At 49.9% G+C, this 23,590-nt stretch overlaps 1 protein-coding gene across 1 annotated transcript; it reads right to left on the bottom strand.

Moving 5' to 3' along the window:
- Positions 1-9,544: 9,544 nt before the first annotated feature.
- On the bottom strand, positions 9,545-22,515 carry AQP8 (aquaporin 8). The gene is made up of 6 exons (XM_070955184.1): positions 22,482-22,515; positions 19,158-19,420; positions 17,683-17,809; positions 15,373-15,587; positions 12,919-13,053; positions 9,545-9,638 (listed from the first exon to the last, which is right to left on the bottom strand). The coding sequence occupies exons 2-6, from the start codon at positions 19,406-19,408 to the stop codon at positions 9,596-9,598; spliced, it is 771 nt and encodes a 256-aa protein (XP_070811285.1). The 5' UTR covers positions 19,409-19,420; positions 22,482-22,515; the 3' UTR covers positions 9,545-9,595.
- Between the last annotated feature and the right edge of the window lie 1,075 nt (positions 22,516-23,590).

Genomic DNA, 23,590 nt, shown 5'->3' with positions numbered 1-23,590 from the left:
AACCACAATTTGCTGAATCAAACATACACAATGGGCTGAGTCCACACCACTTCCTAAGCCATAAACTCAAGGACCTCAGTGGGGCATCAGAGGGCTCAGTGTGATCCCAGAGATATTTATAAATAATGAAAACAACAACAGGAAACCGGCATTGTTCCAATTACTGGCAGCTCCTTTGTTTCTATGGGCACTTCCGGGTCCCAGAAGATGGGTGGCTGAAGGCCAGGGTTGGGTGGGGACATTGTGCACCTGCTTATAAAAAGCTCAGTAGAAAACCGGTCAGCCTGTACTAATCCCTGAGCAAATCCTCCATGCAGCCTTTGACCAGAAGAAGGAAAAATGTTGGAAGAAATATCCATCTGATTCAGTTCCAAGCCAGGAGAAAGGCACTGGAGACAAAATGGAGGCTAGAGGCTGATTGGAAAGATGGTTTAATGATGAAGCAGAAGCGCACAGGTAGTTCTGGGTAGCTGACCACATGGAGTTGAGAGTGGGGTGTTTTTTATGCCTTTGCACTTGAACTTCCTGTTCCTGTGCAAGAACATGTATTCTATTGGCTGTTGTAGGGATTATGTAGGGGTCATAACTGGCTCTGTAGGTTGTCTGAGCTAAGTTTGGTTGACCTTTTGACTTGCTGATGCAATGAAGGGGTATTTGGCAATTCCTATCGTGGCTGAGGGCTAATCCTACCTTTGTTGGATCCTGGATGAGGGTATTTGCTTATGAATAGAGTTATCTATCTCTTTATCTCTTAAATGCTGACATCTGCTGTGGGCTATTAAGGAAGGTGGGGGCTGCTTTCCAAGAGCATGTTTCTCCATTCCTCCGTTTAGGAAAATACAATATTCTGCCTTTTTAATATTTCCTAAAATATTTCATTCTTCTAGGAGAGGGGTGGGTGCTAACTTTCTACAAGACCATTTTGTGTTTCGCTTTTTACTCAGTGATTGTGTTCAGATCACATCTTTCTCTATGATTGGTTTGGGTGTAGTTTACTTAAATGTCCCAATTCCGAGTTTCTGGTTCAGAGAGTCCCAGCCCAAATCAATGCATCATAAACTAACCGCCCAGAGGGTAAAAGGGGATTTGACTGGTTCGTGGATCAGAGTGTGTGTCAGTGCAGGCATTCCAGAGGTGAAATGCTCCCAGCTCGGACCCGATCAGCTGATCCGGTAGCCATGGCGGCAGATGGTTCGGAGAACCGGTAGCAAAAATCCCTGCCCCACCCCCCGCCTATGCCCACCCAATTGCCCGGTCGCCCACTTGCTGCTTCTTTTAAAAAATGCCTTTAAAAGGTAAAGAAAAGAGGCTCTGATGATCCCAGCTGAGCTGCCTGATCGTCAGAGCCTTTTTTTTTACTTTTAAAAGCATTTTGTTTGCAACCTATTCGAATAGGTTGTAAAAAAAATGCTTTTAAAAGTAAAAAAAGAGATTGCGCGCCACAGCTGATCACCCCCCCCACGTGCTGTTCTACTTACCTCTTTTTGGCGTGCACTGCATGCGCACACACCTCACATTTGGTGCATGGTGTGCACAGCACATGCGCATGCGCAGCCAGCAAACCGGTAGTAAACCAGTTCAGATTTCACCACTGAGGCATTTCTACAGATTGCAAAATCCTACAAGCCTTTTCCCCACAGTGGGGCTGAATTACCATCATGTCAAAGAAGCCATCAGTCCCGTTCACTAAAACTGCCTCTGCTAATCCATCAATGGGACAGCTAATAAATGAAAGGATGCCTCCTGCCTGGCAACGGAAAGATGCTCTCTCCCCCCCTGGGCTGGTCCTCCTGTGGGAGACCCCTTTGGCAGGCCCAGCAGCAAGAGGAGAGGGGGATGGAAGATGGGTGGCAATTCTTGCTCCCCCTTCAAGGGGAGATTCAGAGCACTTCCTACCCGCAAGGAGCAGAAAAGAACACAAAGAGGGCAATTATCTGAAAGGAGCTGCTGACAGCTCAGCCTCCTGCAGGGGCCCAGCTTCTCTGCTGCCTGATCAATTGTGTTGCTCCAACCTGGAAGTGGGAAGGAGAAAGTGACAGGCCAGGAAGGGGGGGGGGACTTCCTCCCAAGAGATACCAGACAACACTCCAACCTCCCCCCCCCCCAGGATGCTTTTCCACCCATTCTCCTGCAGTTGAATAAAAGAGGTGGGGAGGTTTAGAATGGTCTAGCCCTTTCAGGAGAGGGCCATCCTTGTCCTGTGGAGAGAGCAGGGGAGCCACAGTTGATGGATGATGAAATGAGACCTCTCCATCTGGGGTGAAGAGCCCCCAGTTCTCCAGTGAAGCCGCTGGAGAATTTCTCTTCCTCTGAAGAACCTGGAAATGGAGATACTGAGAAATTGGAGAAATCAGATGACAGGAACGGAACAAGGTATCCTGTGCACACAGGCACATTTTGCTCACCTCGTTAAACAACGCAAGAATGACACATTCGGTTCTTACTTCTTTTTTGCTCACCAGTGAGTTCCACGCTGCAGCCAGTGGCCTCCACTTCATTTTGCTTGTTTTATGCTATGTTCCCCACTGTGGGCAAAAGCTTTTTGGACATGAGATTTTAATCATAAAAAGGAAGAAGAAACCCACCGTTTTATTTGTGGGAGTTTCTGAAGAAAATTATTTCACTAAACTGAACTGGATGAAAATGCCAAGGAGAACATGGAGAGAAATCGTTTGGCCTGGCACTGATCTGGAGCAGGGGAAGCCACCAGAATTCACAGGCTCTCCATAAATTGCTGCTCCCTATCCAGGTTATGGGCCTTGAACTTCCATAGCAATTCAAACAGCATGAATGGATGTGGTCCTGTTTTCCCCTTTGAAATCAATGTATAAGGAGATGCTCAATCATCCAGGTCATGATTGTCCCAAAGATGCTTCTCCAGATGTCAGACCTGAAGAAGCTTCTTGGATGAGAAGCAAAACTTTTTAAGGAAAAAAACCCAAGAAAGTCCAGTTGCCTTTTGGAAAAGCACCTCTGAGTCTCCTTTGGAATCAGAATCAATCTAAGATTAAGCATTCCAGTTCTTAAGCATCACACTTGGCCAATAAAGAATTCCATTCCATTCCATTCCATTCCATTCCATTCCATTCCATTCCATTCCATTCCATTCCATTCTATTCTATTCTATTCTATTCTGGGTTTGTGTGGTGCACCAAGATAAAATATGATTTCTTTGGCTCTGCTTTATTGCAGAGGTTTTGAACTTAAGCCCTGGCTTGCAAGCCATGATGTAAGACTGTGTGTTGAAAAAGCCAGCCAATTGTATTTATCTCAGGGACTCCAATTTCCTCAGTACAGGGTGCAAATTCTGCCAGAGCGCCCCTCACTTGCCCCCTCAGCCAGCTTCCCTTCCAGAGCAGCTGTAGGTCCAATGCAGGCAGCCTCTGGACCCTGCTTGTCCTCCCTCCCTTTCAGCTGCCTGGAGGCCTGTCAAGAATGGGGAAGAAATTGCCCATGGTAAATTGGGATGGGGGTATTTGAAGCAGATTCTTCATCTTCGAAGGCAGATTGCAGACCTTCCCCAGAGACTTCTCTATCGCCTGTGTCAACCCTGAAGTGAACTTGGCTGTGGCCATCTTGGAGGCTTCAGGGTTGCGGGGGGGGGGGGGGGGGAGATAGTTAGATGGGGTTTTGTAGCCAAAACAATAAAGTTTTCCTGTGGGAACCAAGGACATTCTCACAGGTTGCTGGCCAGAGGAAGAGCAAAGTAACAAGCAACCGGCCAGCACCTGGATTGGACAGCGTGACCAGGGACTTGGGGGAAAGGGGAAACTTTTACTTTTTAATAAGGTGAAAGCCATAGGAACCTTCAGTCGGCTTTTACCAGTTGTGCCAATAGGATGTATCCAGTAAATTGTTCTTTGAGGAATCCGCCTGCCTCAGAGTTCTGCTTTCTATGGGTGCATCACTTGGAATGCTGACAACCTGCAGCTGCTCTGGTCCTGACCAGGTAAATACCTCAGAGGCATCTGAACAGTTTCTGAGAATGCCACACACTCGTGGTCTTCTGTGGACCTCTCTCCATCCAAGGAATTCGCACTCAGCTCCCTCCCCCCCAACACACAGGCACAGCCTGATCTTTCTGTGAAAGCACATCTGCTCCCAGCACAGAATTGGCTGGCACAGCTGGGGCAGATGCAGAGGAGCTGCTTCATTTGGGGCACCTTCAACAGCCTTTCCTGATGGGCTGCAACAACCAGCATAAATGAGCTGCAGGGGGGCCTTTCTTCCCAGGCCTAAAGGCCGTCTAATGTCTTCTTTCCCTTTGTTGACAACAATGGAAATGGGGTGGGGGGTGTCCTATTGCTGCCCTTTTACTTCTGCTAGGTGAGTTCTTGCTATCTTGCAATTCAGGGTTGACTACATCAGCCAGGAAGGCCTGGGTCCAGCTGGCCAAGTGAAAGGCCTGCCCTTGGTGAGCAGGAAACTGGCTTTTCCCAGGGCAGTCCAGGTCCTTCTCTCGAGCATCCTTACATGCAAAGGTGCCACTGGAGAGTCAACACTGCAGCAACATCCAGCTTCTCTAGAAAGTCCTGAATGGCGAGGACAATGAGCTACTCAGCCTGTCCCAGCCAGGTGCCTTTGCCATCACCACTGCCTGGCTGGCACCCTTTTCAATTGGACCACTAGCAACGAGTAAGCCACTCCTCCCAGCCTCCGCCTTATAACTGTGAACCTTGTCGTTTCAGGCCTCTCACAGTGCTCAACTGGGGGCCCTTCACCCATTGCTTGATCACCCCAGGTCTGTGGCCAGGCAGATCTCCCTCAGTTTGATTTCAGATCTTCCTAACTTTGGGGAAACCAGATGATCCCCTTTTCAATCTCTTTTGTAGCAGAAATCAGTGCCGGCAGTCGCCTCCTCCAAGGGCCCCTTAAGACATACAGGCTGCCTTCCAGAATCCAGGCTCTGTGTGGGGATAACCCAGCGAGAAGACCCGATACACGAGAAGCATCTCAGGGACCACCATCTTTGCCTGCAGGACACCTTCCCTGGTGCCATTGAATAGAATAACAGAGCTGGAAGGAACCTTGGAGGTCTTCTAGCCCAACCCCGTTCAAGCAGGAGACCCCATACCATTCCAGACAAACAGTTATTCGGTCTCTTCTTAAAAACCTCCAGTGTTGGAACAGCCACAACTTCTGGCGGCAAAATGAACTGTAAGTCCATTTTATAGGTTTCCCTGAGAGAGTGAGCCACACACCTAATTTGGGCTGGCTGGCTGGTTGCCTTTCAACCTGAGGCAGAGGCGCCCTTCCTAAAGCTAATGGAGAGCCAAGGTCACCTGCTAAAAGCTCTAAAAACCAATTGCTACCTGAAAGAACCTGACATATTCCTGGTTGTCTTTCTTGTCTTCTGGGGGTTAGAGTTGTCTTTTCTTGTTCATTCATTCAGGCATTGGTGACAATTTCCTTTTTAACTGCAATGCTCCTCTTTGCAGTTTCAGCTCTCTGTGGCTCCAGGTTGATGGATAAACACAGTGTTGGGCAAGATGAAAAGAGCATTTAAGAGCGCTGGCAGGTGCTCCAGTCTCCCAGGGGGGATCAAGTTGCAGATGCAGAATTGTTGTTTAGTGGGCTGTGGAACCCTTGATGTCTCCCACGGCTTCCTTGTTTTTATGTAATGATTTGCAAGGGCAATTCTAGTTTGGATCTCTTTCCAAGAAAGCAAAAATCGTTTCAGACACACCGAGAGAAAAATGGGACACCCCTTCCTAATAATGAGGACAGGCTGTAGGAAGATGCTGGCAAGATGGGTTGCCATGGCAATGCTTTGAAGATGCAGTCCCAAAAAAACCTCAAGTGAAGCTCCTCCCTGTGGGATCTCCCTCAGTTGTGGTGTGTAAACAGACAAAAGAAGGGAAGGACAAGACTGAAGAAATGGGAACCGATCTTGTGTCCAGTGCTACTAGACTGACTGGAGATAGGGTCTCAACTAAGGGTATGGGCTACGATGTGGGAGAACTGACAGCTTCACACCTTCAGGTCTAGGGAAGACCAGGCCACCTGTTTCCTCCAACCCCAACTCAAAGAATGGCTTTAAACTCTAAATCACTCAGGAGCTGAAGGCCCATCTTCTCCCACTGCAGCAGACCTGGGCATTCAATGCATTCTGTTAAGCAGCTCTCTGCAGCAGCCTTTCAACCCTACCTCATTCATGGAGCTTTGCAGGTTGTCTGACCTCAGAACAGCTGCACTTCTTTCAGCATCCCAAAGCAAGGACTCCGACTTTTTAGCAAGCCTTTGGGACAGTCTCTGGAGCCCCCAAACCAAGGTCAGTCTCCAGTTTGGATGAAATTGCAATGCTGGGTATGGTGGCCAGAGTTTTTAGCCCAGCATATTATACAGATGGGGGTAGTGTGGTGGCTCGGTGGTTAAGATGCTGGGCTGGTCAGCTGGAAAGCCGGCAGCCCAGGTCGAGACCCAAGCGCCACTCGACTGGGTGAGCTCCCATCCTCACCTCAGCACCTGGCAATCTAGCATCTTGAAAGTATGCAAATGAGAGTAGATAAATGGTGGGAAGATAACAGCACTCTGTGACATCATGCTGACCACATGACCGTGGAAATGCCTTCGACAGCGTTGGCTCAATGGTCTTGAAACAGAAATGAACAGCGCCCCCTAGAGTCGGCAACAACTAGCAGAGTAAAATCTTCAGGGACTCCTTCACCTTTTATATTATGCAGACAGCCAATGATTCCAAACCTGTGGCTTTCTTTCCTCAACAAACCTTACAAATAAATCACTTGCATTAAGGCACAGTTTGTTTTATCGTGATTTAGTGGACAAACCACAGAGTTGGGTTTGACTTCTACTGAAAGCCATCAATCAACCACAGTGTGTCAGTTCACACAAACCTACAATGCTACAAGCAAGCATTCCTCGTTTCCATCGCAGCTGAGCAAAATGTGTAAATGTGTCAATGAGCTCCTTGTGCTTGCTAAGGATTCTCTCTCTTTCCCACTCTGCCTTTACTCTCTCTTGCACACTTCTCAGTCATGGCACACTCTTAAAAAGCAATTCAGAGTTTGTGCAGATAAAAAGGCCTTTCTTCTGTTATCCTTCATGCTGTACAGTGGCAAAGAATTCTTGATGAATACTTCCAGAACATAAAAATGAAGCATCTGTTTAGAAAACTGTAAGCTGAGTTGGTAAGCCCTTTTTTACTCATCCACTGTTCTTGAAGGCCTCTTGGAAGTAGCTCTAGTCCCCCACCCTAGTCAAAATAACTAGGGCCTCCCCCCTCTGCTCTAGAACCTTCTTTCCATCAGCAGCCCTCTCTCCTTCCTACAAGTTCTGTTTCCTCCTTTGCCTGCCATCCACTGCAAGTAGAAGCCCCCACACACACACTGCCTCCCACGTGGGCAGGTTGTCTTCTGTGGCTACGCACCAGCAGCCTCGATCCAGCAACTGACAGTTTAGCACCGCTTATTAATGAAACATCTATATTAGCCAGCTGAGATAAAAGTTTATTGCCTCATACTGCAGTCAACAACACTTCCCTTAGGTGATTATATGCCATGTTACAGATAAGGCCAAGTCTTAAGATAAGGGTCACCTTATTCTTATTGCATTAATAAGAGGGCTCCTCCTGCTTTCTTGATTGATTGAAAAAGCTCAGAGAACAAACAATTAGCTGCAGCCCAGTAAGTTCCTCCAACTGCCAGATGACACAATGTGAACTTTGAAGCTGCTGGGAAGCACAGAGCTTTTCTATGCTAGCAACTGAAGGGCTCCCATCCATCACGGCTGCGGTGGTCTGTTGCTTGGGAGCGCTGAGATGCTGCAGCTTATCCGCAGCCCCCCTCCCACCCCCATGAAGGGCTCCCAACATCAGGATGGTTTGCAGATCCTGAAATCGAGGGGAGGGGGGGTGAGAGGACAAAGTCCCAGATGGCAGCCAAGCAATCTGGAAAACATCCTCTTTCATCCAGATGTCAGCAACCCTGGTGGCTTGGAGCTGCTCAGACATGCTAAACCACAAACTGTGCTTAATTAGCCACCCACAGCTGTGTTCCTACTCCAGGGAAAACATCAAAATAAGCAGATCACATTAAGGGCCACTACATTTGTGCGCTTTTCTTGGTTTTCACTTTATTCTAGTGGTTTGTGACCCCAGGCTCAGGGTATAATAGCATGCTGTGCTAGCATTTCCAGAAGTGTGACACCGCTGTAGATCTGCTTGGGAGAGGATGGGTTGAACAATGGGGGGGGGACCCAGGCAGTGACCCCAAACCAACCAAACAACAGAGTGGCTTAACCCAACAATCTGTGGTTAATTCAATAGATAATGGTTAGACAACCGGTGCTTGCCTAATAGGGGGATAGTAAGACACCCATCCACTGCAGGCAGGAGCTAATTTGAGGCTCAAGGTATCACCCCAATTTCTACAATCCCTCCCTCGCTGGTGTCCAAGGACAGAAAGACGTGTCCCCATTGTCTGCCTCCAGTTCTGTGTTCAGGTTTGTGCAGCCACTGGCTCAGTCCTTGGCGGGGCGGCAGGAAAAGACCCAGCGGGGCCGTCCCCTTAACCAGCCGCAGAGCGCCACGGCCTTTGGTTGGAGCCGGGTCGTAAACCGAGAGCCCCACGAGGGCTACGTGCATCCCGAGATCCAGCCAGCCTTCTCCCCATCCCGCAAGGCAAAGCGCAGCGCAGCCAGAGCTCCGGGCAGGGCGATTGCCGGTCAAAGCCCAGCCCGGGCCGGGATCTCCGCGTAGCGCAGCTTGAAGGACGGGGAAAGGTCGTCCTCGGGGCAGGAGCGAGACAGCCGGAGGGGCCGCCAGAGAACCGCGCCCCGTCCCGGGGAATTAGGGGTGGGGGATCGCGGGCCTGGGAAGCGGCTGGGAGGGGATGTCCCTGCAAGGCCCGGGACCAGCGCGGTGGTTTGGGGGGCATCTCGGGCCAAACCGGGCGGGGCGGCCTCTCGAGGCGCGGGAGGGCTGGGAGGCGCAGTCCCGCTCGACGGCGGAGGGGCGATGCGTGGAGGGGCTTCGGGTCCACGGGGGGAACGGCCGTTCTCTGGGGATGGGAAGCCCCGCTGGGGATAGCCGACGGGAGCGGCTGGGCGTCTCTGAGTCCGGCCAAGGTGCCCCGAGAGCCCCCAGCGTCGCCACGAGAGCCCGGCTCTTCCTCGTTCGGCTGGGCGAAGCAGCCCTTTCGCAGACGGGATCCTGGCTGCGCGGAGGTCCCCCTGCGGAGCGCCGCCGCCGGAGATGCCGAGCCGAGGAGCGGCTTCCTCGCCGGGGCTCCGGACGGGGTTGGCGGAGTGCCGGGCGAGCGGCCTGCAAGCGCCGGGCCTGGTTTGCGGGCCGCTGCTCGACCCGGAGCTCCTCCGAGAACGGCTTCCCCGCTTCGGCCCGTGGATCTGCCGGGGCCGCCGCTTCTTCTTCGCCCTCTTCGGTCTTCTTCGAGCATCGTTTCCAAAAAAGGGGGAGGCAGACTTTCCTAGATCTGCAACCATGAAAGGGAAAAATCGCATCGCCCCGTGTTTCAGGGGCCAACATGAGCGCTTGGCGGAGCCTCGCTTCTGCCAGTCTCTTCCCCGGGCCAGGAGGGCTGCGGCGGGGAAGGCGAGGCGGTGGTCCTCGCAGGGCGCCTCACTTGAGGAAGAAGCGCGTCTTGCTGTCCCCGATCAAGAACCTGGAAGGAGGAAAGAGCGAGGCGTGAGAGGCGTTCACACTGCGGGAGGCAGCCCCCCCCCCGCGCGCTCCCCTGGGCTTTTCGGGCCCTGCTTTTTCTCTGGGGAGGGGGCAGCCTCTACAGCCTGGGTGTCCAACTTCGCCAACGTTAAGAAAAGCGGGCCGGGAAATTCTGGGAGTTGAACACCAGCCTTAAAGTTGCCAAGGTTGCCAACACCCCTGCTGGACACCATGCTTGCTTCCTCTTCAAACTCCCCACAGGCCCCTCTTAAAGGGTTGATGCTGTCCAAAGCCCAGTTCTTGGCAGAGGTGTCCAACCCAAAGGACTATTCCCCCCCACATGTTGCCGGGGTTGGCAGCTGACCGCCATAGCATCCTATCCTAGAGGAGGAGAGAGAGACCTGCTCTGGAGGACTCTTGGGAGAAAGCTGGAAGGAGCCGCAGCAGTTCCACTCGAGACCTTCTCCACTTGAGAGCTTCTGGCTGAACCTTCCTGATCCTGCAGTCTCAATTCTAGAACCGCATTTCTCCTTGCTGCCCTTCTCTGCAGCCCTTCCACATTGAGGCGGAATAACAGAGTTGGAAGGGACTTCGGATTTCTTCTAGTCCAACCTCTACTCAAGCAGGAAACCTCACACCATTCTGGACAAATGGCTGTCCAATCTCTTCTTAAACACATCCAGTGTTGGGACACCCACAATTTCTGGAGGCAAGTCGTTCCACTGGTTCATTGTTCTGTCAGGAAATTTCTCCTTAGTTCTAGATTGCTTCTCTCCTTGATTAGTTTCCATCCATGTTTCAGGAGAAAAGGTTGACCCCCTTTTCTTTGTGGTAGACCCTTAGATATTTGGACACTGCTATCATGTCACCCCCAGTTCTTCTTTTCATTAAAGAGGCTTTCTTAAAGGATTGAAGGTGTCTGCAGCATGTGGTCAAAAAAGTCAAGATGGCATCCACAGCGGTGCAGTCAAATCTGTTTTTTTGTGCATTGCAATCTTGAGTTTTGTTTATGATACCCCTCTAAATGGCATTTTGTGGAACTTGGGGGCAGTGTATTAATAGTTATCCCACCCATTTTCCTGTCCCCCTCTTTATCTTTAATCAATGGAGAACCCAGGAATGAACCTCATGGTGCCCCTCCAGAGATCCACTTCTGATGAAAGCTCTTTGAGATGCTCATATGACTGTGCAGTGTTCCAATATCACAGAGGTTGCCACAGAGAAGAGGAAGTCAAGCTATTCTCCAAAGCACCTGAGGGCAGGACAAGAAGCAATGGGTGGAAACTAATCAAGGAGAGAAGCAACCTAGAACTAAGGAATTTCCTGACAGAGAGAACAATTAATCAGTGGAACAACTTGCCTGCAGAAGTTGTGAATGCTCCAACACTGGATGTTTTTAAGATGAGATTGGACAACCATTTGTCCAGAATGGTGTGAGGTTTCCTGCTTGAGCAGAGGTTGAAATGGTATAGAGTCTCCTGCCTGAGCAAGGGGTTGAACTAGAAGTCCTCCAGTGTTCCTTCCAACTCTCTTATTCTGAAATTTCTGACATCCTACACATCTCCTCCCTCAGTTTTGAGCAAATTATATCTTCCCTTTGCTCTGTTCCAGTCCTGGAATTGTCTTTTCTTGTGCCTATGTTTGTCTTGCTCCAAAAGATCTGAGCTCATCTTGTTTATCTTTCGTGCTCTGGCCATTGGTGGAGAGTCAATGAAGGGTGTGGCTTTAGGAGACAATGTTCTTTCTGAGTTTTCACTGAGTGATTGAGGAGTTTCGGTTTCAGCAAGATACACATCTCATCTCAAGCTGCTTCCTGGTTTTGCCTTCTACTTAAGCACCGTCCTAATCAAGCTCACTCTGCTTTGGCCAGACATGATTTCTGCAGCCCTTATAAGGTGCAAGAGATGTGCCATAATCCATCATCCAAATAACTCAAACCATAATGCCAGAAACCAAATCCCTTCCACTTATATAATCTCTAAGTCAAGCCTTTAAAAGATGTTGAGAGTCTGGAAAGACTGGAGAGCAGAGCAACAAAGATGATGAGGGGGCTGAAGATTAAAACATGAAGAACAGTTGCAAGAAATGGGTTATGTCTAGTTTAATGAAAAGAAGGACTAGGGGTGACATGATAGCAGTCTTCCAGTATTTGAGGGGCAGCCACAAAGAAGAGGGGGTCAGCCTATTCTCCAAAGCACCTGAAGGCAGGACAAGAAGCAATGGATGGAAATTAATTAAGGAGAGAAGCAACCTAGAACTAAGGAGAAATTTCCTGATGGTGAGAATAATTGATCAGAGGAACGACTTGCCTCCAGAAGTTGTAAATGCTTCAACACTGGAGGTTTTTAAGAAGAGACTGGACAACCATTTGTCTGAAATGGTATAGAGTCTCCTGCCTGAGCAAGGGGTTGAACTGGAAGACCTCCGGGGTCCCTTGCAACTCTATTCTGTTATTCTGCCTTTTCCATGCTGAACATAGCTTACATTAATCCTGGTTTATACTGAACCTACTTCACATTACCCTTGATTGAATATCATTTATGGCTAAACCTGCTGCACAAACCTAGCCTGCCTGTTTAGTTTATGATACCAAAATCAGATATTGCCTCTCCCTGTTTCTCATTAAGCACCAGGGAGGAAGAACCTTGGTGATGGAATGACAGTGAAAGAATTATGGGGATGTCAGGACAAGGTCCCCATGATCAGCATTGGCACAGGGTCACCTCTGGCTTTTGAATGGCACCCAGAGGGGCCAGATTCAAAAAAGTTGGCATAGTCAAGCAAAACCACGTCACTTCTAAACATACTTGCAATTAGATTAATTACAAACAAATGTGATTACTTCCCATGTGTTGCCTTATTTATGCCTTCTGTCACACTGAAAACTTTGGGAGACCAAACAGAAGCAGATGAGAGGCAACAGGCAGCCCTGAGGCACCCATTCCTGACACTGACTCGGTTCTCGGGAGGGGGGGTCTTTCCTGGCCTGGCTTGGACTGAATGTGGGACTTCCTGCATACCAAACACTTCCTCATTCTCCTTCTTATTGAACCAGGGATCCTTTAACATGTTCATTGATTATTATTGAGGAATTGGTGCTGATAGACTCAATTAATTCCTGAACCCCACTCCAGAATCAAGCCAAGGATCCAACTAGCCCAGCCGAGCAACCCCGTGAAGTGGCATTTGCCCTCTAGAATGAGGTTTCCCCCCCCCCTCCAGACCCATCCAGCTCCCCCTCCCCAGGGCATTCCGGAAGGCCTTGAAAACCTGCCACGTACCTTATCAACGCAGCCACCAGAAGCGCAGCCCCCATGGGGCCCACCCAGTACACCCAGTGATAGTCCCAGTGGTTGGCAGCCACTGCAGGGCCAAAAGCTCTGGCCGGATTCATGCAGGCTCCAGAAACGGCTCCCCTGAACAGAGAAGAAACATTGACAGAATGAAACCGCCACTCCCAGGAATGTTTTCAAGGCTTCGGGACTCTCCATTCTGGGCAAAGAATTCCCCTAGAGCAGTGTTTCTCAACCTTGGTAGCTTGAAGATGGGTGGACTTCAACTCCCAGAATCCCCCAGCCAGCAGCGCTGGCTGGGGGATTCTGGGAGTTGAAGTCCACCCATCTTCAAGCTACCAAGGTTGAGAAACACTGCCCTAGAGACTTCTTCTTTGCGGCCCCTTTTATCCTCACTGAGTGCAGAGTTAATTGGTGATACTAACCATGCCCCCCCCTGAGGCATTGACCAAGACGAGGCCAATTCCGGTTGGGCCAGGAGGCCAACCACACTCAAGTCTCCTCGCTGTACATTGAAGTGGCATTGAAAGAACCAGGAGAGGAGCCTCCAGGGACAAGCGAAGGTCTTCGGAAGGGGAAGGGCTGCTGCAGGTGGTGCTTCAATTGGTCTTTAGACAAGCAGCAGGCAAGCACTGCAGGGCGAGATGTATTTTCTGGATGGCTAGAAACAGAAACATCCCCACCCCCACCTCAGGCCAGTGAGTGGGCAACTGTCATGTTGTTATTCTGTTATTCTGAAAGAAGAAGCAGATGTTCCCCGGGATTTTGCTGTGAGGCACCAACGATTTTGGCAGGGGGGAGGGGGACACATACCCTGACATGGATCTGCAAGGGAAGATGCCTCTGGGCAATGGGCTATGTCTATCAGCTGAGCCAAAATCCGGAAGAGAGCCACCCAGGGATTCCAGGACCCCTCCTTGGAGGCTACCCTCTTCCCTCCACTTGCTGATCTCTGTCGACAACAGCTGGGAAAAATTACTTAGCAGCTAAACTGCAGCTTAAGCACATAATGGCCATCCCTGGCTGGCTCTCTTTCTCACTTTTATCAATTGATGGATGTGGGAGTTCTCCCTGATTGCAGGTGGGATGGGATTGAAACCTCCTCCAGACAAAACCTCAGTGGTGCTGGAGAGAGACTGAGTTTGAATGCTTCTGGACGTGAATGGCCCAACTACCCAGACAGCACCCTGGATCCTAGTAGCAAAGAGTGCCAGGGACAGGGTTCTCCCCAGGCAGGCCAGAAGAGCTGTTTCTGCCCATCCTAAAGTCCCCACACCCACCCCAGCCACAGGGCTCTGTCCGTCAGGCAGGCAGCGGAGCTGTCCAGCAGGTCAGGAGGCCCTGCAGCCTCACAAGGGAGCTGACCAATGGATAATGATGGCAACGCTGCTTCCTTCCTGGGTCAAATTTGGGCTGCAAATGGCTCCTTCCCTGATTTCAGATGATGCCCAGGCAAGCTCATGAGGGCGAGTTTTATCTCCTTGTGCTTCCCACAGGCTAAAGGCCTTCCATAATGGACCTTAATCCCTCAAGGAGCAAGTGCACTCCGGGGGCTTGACTCCGGTAGGTGTTGGGAAGGGTTCAGGCTCAGCCATCATGGCCGCCAGTCTTCCCTCTCCCTGGTTGTGCTGAGCACGTGCGCAATTGTTTCTTACATCTGCCAATGTTTTTATATCAATGTTCTGAGATGTGGAAATGCTCCAAGTTCACCCATCTTGAAACCAGCTCTGCACCTGCCTGTCTTTTCAGCTCTTCCTTCCAGAGCGGACCTTTTGGTTTAGGTAGAGAAGGGAGGGCACATGGTAACCTGTGCATGTGTTAACACCTGGGACTGTTGGGGGGGGAGGCGGAGTGAAGGAGGATGGAGAGGGAGGTGACCCACGCAAATAGGTAGTAATGTGACGTGGCAGATTTTTTTTTTTTTTGTTTTGAGGAAGCATTAATTAAAGGGAACAAATTTTGTGGGGCAATGGGTTGCATTTTTTTCAAGCCAAGTCAAAACCTCTTGTCTGAAAACCCTATAAAGCAGGAGTCCCCAACCCCGGGTCACGGTAAGAACTGGGCTGCACAGCAAACCCTACTGTAAACGGAGTCTGCAAGTTGTGCGCTCCTCCTCCTCCTGCCCCCTCTCCCCACTGGTCCGTGGAAAAACTGTCTTCCATGAAACCGGTCTCTGGTGCCAAAAGGGTTGGGGACCACTGCATAGGTATCAAGTACAGGCCTGGCCCCAAAGCAGCAGAATGGGTGTTGCACCAGGCAAAGGAAGCATTTTGATAGACTGGGTCTTTCCAGGGCTGCCTCTCTGCTCCCCCTTTTAAGGACAGTTTTAAGAACCAATTCAATAGCAGAGAATGTCGACTCAGGAGGCGGGGCTTGCTGTTGAAGGCATTCGTGGAGAAAGAACTTCATCCTGGACCTGGGCAGACCCTCTGGCCAACTCACCCAGCCAGGATGTCCACGGTGACGGTGAGGCCAATGCAGAAGGGTGCCAGTGGACTCTTGGTTTTCTCATTAATGGCCCCCATGCAGACAGCCATCACCAGGAGCATGGTCATCACAATCTCTCCCACCACAGCAGCTGGGAGCTGGTGATCCGAGGTGATGGCTGTGAAAGCTCCTCCTGTGGCATTTTCATACCTCTCCCACACTGTGGTTACCTGAGAAAGACATCAAAGAGGGATTATCCCAGATTGATAAACCTGGATTAACCAAGCATACAGAAACCTGGTTCAATAGCAGTAGCTGTGAGAAGGATCTTGAAGTCCTAATGCACAATGACTTAAATATGAGTCGGCAGTGTGTGGCAGCAGCCAAAAAAGCCAACGCAATCCTAGATTGCATTGACAGAAAGAATCAAAATAATGTGAAGTATTAGTACTTGATAGCAGTAGTCCAGTATCTCAAGGGCTGCCACAAAGAAGAGGGAGTCAAGCTATTCTCGAAAGCACCAGAAGGCAAGACAAGAAGCAATGGATGGAAACCTATCAAGGAGAGATGTAACTTAGAACTAAGGAGAAATTTCCTCACAAGGAGAACAATTAATCAGGGGAACAGCTTGCCTTCAGAAGTTGTGGATGCTCCATCATTGGAGTCTGGACAGCCACTTGTCTGGAATGGTATAGCCTGAGCAGGAGGTTGGACTAGAAGACCTCCAAGGTCCTTCCAACTCTATTAATATATGAAGAACCTATGAAAGTTTGAGGCCTCATCTGGTTCACATAGGGGGCTCATAAGTATGTGAGGTCCTTGAGACTGAATGGCTGTTTTAGCACCAGACAAAGATTTGGGGTTTTCACTTGGCCTTTCTCCTTGGCTTCCCATTGAAGGCTTGCAGTTTCAGGTGCCTCCCAAGCATCCTGGAACCAGAGGCGGAGATGTTCTCCTACAAAGGCTTGGAGAGGAAAGCCTGATCCAGAAGGGCTGCAACAAGTGACTTCCAGTTGAAGGGACTTGAAGCCACAGCTGGAAAGGGAGGCAGACATCCCACCTCCCAGCCTTCCTTGCATCTCCTTTGGCAATTAAGGAGGGTTGGCAGGAAGGACGTGTTCAGGAGCCAAGCATCCGCCAAGACATCCACTTTTCCGCCAGCCATATTGGCTTTCATTGGTTCTTTTCGGGGGGAGGGGTTGCATGGGAGATCTGCCATGGGTCAGACACCTCCTCCTAAACCCTGTGAGACTGGACTGAAGTTGCCATAACTAAAAATGAAGCAGCCATGGAAGCAGAGAGGGAAAAAGCCAGACATGTTATCTAAAAGATTCTTCAGGGAGGTAGATAAAGAAAGAAGTTGGTAAAAAAAACAAAGGAAAAATGTCATCTGAACAAGATAAAGGAAGTTGAGCACGTGGTAACTCCCCCTCCCCCCCCCCACACACACACACCAATCCCTTCAATAGCTACCAAATTTATAAGTAAACAAAGCAAGAGTAGCTGCCAGTCTTGTGAATCACAGGGGGAAAGACTTTGGGGGATAAAAGGGGCCCTGAAGCCCACCCACCCCCCTCTTTGAGTCATCTTTGGATCCAGACTGGGCAGCTTCCGTCCCTCTGGCTAGGGCCTGCCAGCCTAGTGGAGGAGGATGGGTGCAAATGTGCCCGAGTGTGCCTATGTGTGTGAGGAAAAGCAAATGTATATTGTAAACAGTAAAATGTTGGTGTTCCTTTAAATTCACCAGGTCTTTGGGTATTTCAGAGGACCGATTGTGCCTCAGTGTTCATTGAAAGTGATTTGTGTGTGTCCTTAATTATTTCCTGGCTGTTGTCCAGGGTTTTGTGCCTTGTCTGCTCCAGCCCCACCTCTCTCGCCCAGGTAGAAAGCAAGGAGTGGGGGGAGGTGGCAAGATCTGCAGGCCTCAACAGGCCTCAACAGGCTGTGAGTGAATGACCATAAGCCAAACCTGGGAGTGTGCATGGAGCACCACCCAACATCTGCCAGAGCCTCTGCTCTCCATTTGCAACGGTGTTATGTGTGAATGGCCTTGGGAGACAGTGCAACGACAACCAAGGGGACAGTGCCTTTGTTGGAGCCCAGAGCAGGAAAGTGGCTGTGAGAAATATCTCAGAAGGGACCCTCCCTAGTTTCTTAGGCTGTCCAGGGAAAAAATGTACAGAACATTCAGAGTTGCAATATTTCATCAATGTAATCTTACAATAAAGTAGAGTTAGCTCATCTGGTCATACTTCCTGTCTGGTGTACCTGCTACCTGATACCTCAAGTGCCCTCCCCTCCCCCCTTCCCAATCCTCCGCCATACCTTAGCCAGGCCAGCTCCAATCATTCCCCCGCACAACTGGGAGACCCAGTATGGAATGACCATCACCATGTTCAGCCCACCAACGAGCCAGGCCCCCAGGGAAACAGCCGGGTTGTAGTGGCCTCCACTGCAGGCAGAAAGTGGGAAAGAGGTCAGAGGAAAGCCTGGCAGGAAAGGGGCACTGCATCTCCCCGTTGCCTGCTGGCAGGGAGCAAAACTCACAAAAGTGAAATCAAGGCTCAAAGGTGACTGCAGGTTTAACTCGATAAACTCTGTTTGAAACCTGACTTTTAAGAGCCCAGCGCTGATGATCTGAGGGTGGCAGCTGAAGCTCCCCATTTAGTTCCATGTAATTTCTGGAGTATGATGTTCCTAGTATTGATTTTTGTCATCATATTCTCTAGGTCAGGGTGTCAAACTCTATTTCATTGCAGGCTGCATCAGGGTTGTGTTTGATCTTGGGGTGCCGAGGTGGGCATGGCCAGCATGACATAACTCGTGTTGGGGGGGGCACATGTGGCAGCCCAAGAGCTCTGCCATCGAAAATGGGCTCCTGAGCTCCATTTTTGGCTGGGACAGCCTCCTGCAATCCTCTGCCAGTGAAAATGGAGCTCGGGAAGGCAGTGCGTGGCCCTCGCAAGGTCCGTTTTCCCTGGCAGAGGCACTGTGGGCCAGTCCTTCACTGTTTCCAGGGTGGCCCTGTGGACCAGATCTAGGAACCCCGTGTGCCAAATCCGCCCGCTATGCCTTAAGTTGGACACTCCTGTGCTAGGTGTATTTTGTAGGAGAGAGTCCAGGCCAGTGTTACTCCAAGGTACTTTGGATGGCGATCACAGGGGAGTAAGTTGTTGTTTAAGTAGATCTTCGCCATCTGCCCTGCCTCTCTGTATAAATGGGGCATCGTATCCTCCCCTCAGTGTGACTGCAAGGTCCCACAACAAACTGCAGATCACATGTTCACCAGCTCTAAATTGAGGGCATATACCAGCCCAGTATCTGATTTTATTTTTTTATTTTTTATTTTTTTGCTTCAATGGTGAGCTGGCCTAGCCCTTGGTATTTGAACATAGATCTTTTTAACATTTTACGTTTTATTGTGTTTTACTAATCTAGGTGAAATATTAATAGATATTGCTAGTCCATGTATGATTATGCCATACAGTCAATCAATCAATCAATAAAACATGCCTGAAAGAAAGAAAATATCCCAGGTGGGGGCTCCATTTAAAGGAGGAGCAATGCAGAGGAAGAGGACTGACACTGCAGACCTGTCAATCAATGTTTCTCAACAGTGGCAAGTTGAAGATGGGTGGACTTCAAAGCTGGGAGTTGAAGTCCACCCTTCTGCAACTTGCCCCGGTTGAGAAACACTGGTCTGGTGGATGGATCTTCTGACCCCCTGTTCCTCCATCGCTCCTTCATGGCTAACGTGACAACATCCCCAAGCCAAACTGCCCAGCTGCCCCTTCCTTCACCTGATATTCCCCAAAATGGCAATGGTGAGTCCCAGCGCCAACCCATGAGCCAAGGCCGGCTGCAGCCTCCCGGTGCCGTCTGAGTTCTCGACGACCGAAACGCAGCCAATGTAGATGAAGAAGGCCGAGCCCACCAGCTCCCCGATGCAAGGCTGCAGGTAGCGCTCATACCAGTGGGGCTGGGCCGGGCCACGCTTGGTCTCCTGCTCAGGCTCTTTGAAAGACATCCGTCCAAATTCCACGTCGGACATGGCTGGCCGATTCTGGAAGACAAAGATTATGCCCTGGTATGCAAACATGTTCTCTGCCAGCCTGGTGAGGTGGGTGGAGGTTGACCCTGGAATGTGACAATGGGGCCTTAAATCTGGCTCACTTGTCATTCCCCACAAGGCCACTTTGTTCTGGGTGGGGTGAGGCTTTGGCAGAGCTATGTCCCCATTGTCCTCTTTACCCACCTCTGGTAACAGGCAGGGAAATCAAACCCATAACCACCCCACTCTTGTCAACACTGCAGCCAGCCAGACTGGTCAGGTGAAGATCTCACCCCTCCTCTCCTCTCTCTCTCTCTCTCTCTCTCTCTCTCTCTCTCTCTCTCTCCATCCCCCCTTCCCTCCCTCTCCCTCTCTCTTTTCCCTGTCACCTTCTCTCTTTCCAATCTCTTCTATCTCGTCTTTTTTGTCTCCTTCTCTCGCTCTCTCTTGCTCTCCCTTTCTCTCTCTCTCTCTTCCTCTCCTTCTCTCTTTCTCCCTCCCCCAAGAACAGAGCACAGAAGTCTAAGGTGAAACCAATCAGCCAACTGAAAAATTACAAAATTGGGACGGGTGCCTGAGTTTACCCCAAGGTTGCCCCAAATTTGTTTTCTCAAATTTGTAACCTAAAGCCACATATTTGTAGGCCTCCAAAGAGGTAGACTTTTCCAGGGAGAAAGACTCCAATGGCTCTGATTCCCTGGTTCTCCCTTCACACCAACCCAGAGAAGGAGCTGCCTCATTTTAGTTTAGGGTGCTGAATGAACCCGGCTCAAGTCTTCAATTAAGGGCTGAATGTGCTACTTGAAGGTTGAGTTACTTGGAGAATCCAGGCAAGATAGTGAGTGAACACAGCTGTTGAATGGCAGCTGGGCAAGGACCAGTTTGTTTGTTTGTTTGTTTGTTTAATTGGTACAGTGAGCAGTTTACAACGTCATAACAAAAACATATGAACACACAAAAGCACAGATTAAAAGCAGAATTAGGAACAAGTTAAAACTTGCAATAAAAATAAATATCAAAGTTAAAAATTCAAAAAGTTCACAAGGCAGCAGCGGTGTCATCAAGCTACCAGCCATCCTTGGGGCTGCATCGTACTTTTAGATGCCATGCTAATCGGCAAAGCCAGGTCTTAACACAAAAACCAGAAGGGTGGAGGCTTGCCTCACTTCTGGGGGTTAGATGTTCTTGGGTTAGGGGTTCGGGTTCGGGTTAGGGCCACAGCAGAGAAGACCTTCCCTCTTGAACCCACCAGCCAAAATTCCTTGACTGACGGGATACGCAGATGCCCTTCCTGCTTGACTAGGTGGGACGGGTTGATGTAATTGGGATGAGAGAGTCTGATGAGATTTTGATGAGCTGCTGCTTAGAATGGGATCGCAAATAACGGCAGAGAGATTACCTCACTGTTTCTCAATCTTGGCAACTGAAGATGTACAAACTTCAAGTGGCCGAGGTTGAGAAAGACTGGATTAACTAATCGGTGGTTGGAACCATGATGATCACGGTTGCCTTTACGGGCATAAGAGAACCCCAGAAAATCATACTTGTCTTCAAAGCTCAAATTCAATTCAAAACTCACCTTCTTGGCTATAACCTAAAATCAATTTTTGGCCACAGCATTGCTGAGATATCCCAAAGGTGCTTTTTTCAAGAGGTAACTGAACTTTCTGGTTTTTCTCTGAAGAAGCTTCTTGGATGAGAAGCGAAACGTCTTCAAGCAAAAACAAAGAAAGTCCAGTTGCCTCTTGAAAAAGCACCTTTGGGACAACCATGACCTGGATGACTGAGAATTTCCATAGATGTTGCTGAGATGATCACTCCACCACCCATCATCCACTACTATATTGATCGGATAAAATCCATCATTTTTTGAAGTTCTATGCAGTATAGTGCTGGGCAGAAGCATAGAGCTGATTGCAGGTCAAAGCACAGATACACACACACACCGTGTTAACAGGGCAGAAAAGCCCCTTCCAAATTGCACCCTTTGTACCCCTTCCTGGAATCCTTCCCCTCCCTGCTGAAATATGCACTACTAGGCACCCCACAATAGTGTGGGAGTACAACGACCAGTTTCTCGTGCAATTATTTAATCATTCTTTGCTTTCTTTGGCCCAATAATGTCTCCAGACCGAAGCTGTAACGGTGGCCCCCAAGATTCCACATGGCCGAAGGGTTTGGGGGATCTATTGGGCTGAAACGGTCAGAGCATATCGGGCCCAGGACTCTGTGGGCTTGGTTCCCAGGAGCAACAGTCTCCCTGGGTCTCAAGAGACCAGCGGAATCACTGGGGCGGGAGGCTCAGAAGGTGCTCGAATCAGTGAGGACTAGCATCTTCAGAGACACCCTCATTGAGTGTATGAGTGGTTGCTTTTGAAGCTTGGTTTCTTGGCCCACAAGCTTCTTCTGGTCTACCATCTGATTTGACCCCTGTTGTCCAAGGCAGCCTCATAGGAAACCAGCTGCAGGTCTGAGACACACAACTGTCAGTTTGCGGTAAAAATGCAGTATATAAATTTGTATAGATATCAAATTAAAATAAATAAATAATAAAATAAATACAATAAAATAAAAAGAATCTGCATCTGACATTTAAGAACTGAAAACTATTCCTCAGTGATTATTGTATAAGAAATGAACTTTGGACTGAAGATCTGACTTAGAAGAATTTTATCCAGAAGCTTCTCTTCTGTGCCAGTCCATACTCAAAGCTGGAGGCAGCTCCTACAGGTGAGGGACCCTGTGCTCCATCTCTGCTCATCATCAGGCAAGGAGAAACAAATTCATTCCTGCAAAACCCCTCATGAAAAAGTATTCCAAGAAAAGAATGAAGGGGCTTCTTGCTTTTCAAATATTCTTTTTTGCAATTCTCTGCTTTAACACTTTCAAAGGTATCCTATATAGACCATAGAATTTTTCATTTGTGGTCAGGTCAGTTCCTTCTTAGGTACCTCAAGTATTTGAAAACCAAAGAGGGGGGCTTTGTGGAATGGTGGCTTCCCTGTCCCCTTCTGGATGGAGCCCTCCTTCCCCTGGAGACCTCACCCCTACCCCCAACTGTTGCAGGACTCACCCAAGCCTCTCCACTCCTGGCTGCAGCTGCACGATGGCTTCACCCTAGAAGATCAGCGGCTTCTGACCAGGCTGCCCACGGCTTCTCTGGCTGACCGGCCCCTTTGGCAGGAGCAGCACTTTTCTTATCTCCCGGGAATATTGGCACCCTCCCCACTGATTCGGGGGGGGGGGGGCGTGGGAGAAGGGTGACAAAAGTGCAGTCAGGCCCAAAGGGGAGGAGAGGGAGGGGCTGTTCCAGCCGGCTGGGGAGGAAGAAGAGCTATTTGCTCTTCAGGGGTGCTGAGTTCAAGGTTTCATTTCGGAAGCCTCTGCCAGATCTGGCTGCCAGGCTGGGCGAAGTAGAGCCAGCTAAGAAACGCTCCTTCCTCAACGCAGCGGTGCCCTTTGGAGAAAGGCAGTCACTGCATAAGCCACGAAGACGGGGGCATGGCTGCCTCTCCCAAAAGAGGTGGCACCACCAGTGCCCTCAAAGCTTCGCCTGGGCCTTTCTTGAATGCGACAGAGGCAGTCACCCCATCTGATGGGTGGACTTTGACTCCCAGAATTCCTCAGAAGCCCATCCAGGCATGAATTCTGGGAACTGTCATCCTATCCTTTGGGAATGAGCCAGCATAAAAAGCACTGACAACAGAGTGGCCTTGAGCATGTACAGAGGGCTTTTGCATTGAATCTATCTGGGAGGAGAGGTGGGATTCAAATCGGCTACCTCTGAAAGGCAGGCAAACCCAGTCCCTGCCGTTGCATAAAGACACCTGCGCTCGCCTGCAATTAACGCCTCTGTCGTGCCAATCCTGGGCAGAGAATTGAGCTCTGAGGCCTCCTCTGCTCAGGTGCTCAAAGCAGAAAGAAAGGTGGGCAAACAGTTCCTGCTGGAGCCAACAAAGAACAGATCCTGTGGGCTTTGGCCCCTGGTGCAGCAAGTGGGAGCAGCGTGTCTTTTGGGGGGAGGCCTCAGGGCTGCAGAGATGATACCTGCAAAGGGCACCAGAGCCAGAAAGGGAGGCAGATGAGACGCTGGTTGGAGGGATCACTCCAGCACACAGTCTCCCCATTGCAGTGGCCCTCAGCCAGCCTTCCCAGGGTGGCCCCTGTCAGAGCTGCAGGGGG

Source organism: Pituophis catenifer, unplaced genomic scaffold, assembly GCF_029215685.1.
Source record: "Pituophis catenifer annectens isolate HBS135680 unplaced genomic scaffold, rPitCat1.0.hap2 SCAF_16, whole genome shotgun sequence".
NCBI classification, from domain to species: Eukaryota; Metazoa; Chordata; class Lepidosauria; order Squamata; family Colubridae; genus Pituophis; species Pituophis catenifer.
The sequence above is the reverse complement of the archived record's forward strand: the minus strand, read 5'-3'. Positions and strand labels throughout refer to the sequence as shown.

Bases quoted from the DNA above. Each gene is read 5' to 3' on its own strand.
- AQP8 (XM_070955184.1), bottom strand. From the start codon at position 19,408: ATGTCCGACGTGGAATTTGGACGGATGTCTTTCAAAGAGCCTGAGCAG. The intron at 13,054-15,372 runs GTGAGTTGGCCA...TTCTCTGTTCAG, and splicing joins ACCGTGGACATCCTGGCTGG to GGGAGCCGTTTCTGGAGCCT. The intron at 9,639-12,918 runs GTACGTGGCAGG...TCCTCCTTCCAG, and splicing joins CTGGTGGCTGCGTTGATAAG to GTTCTTGATCGGGGACAGCA.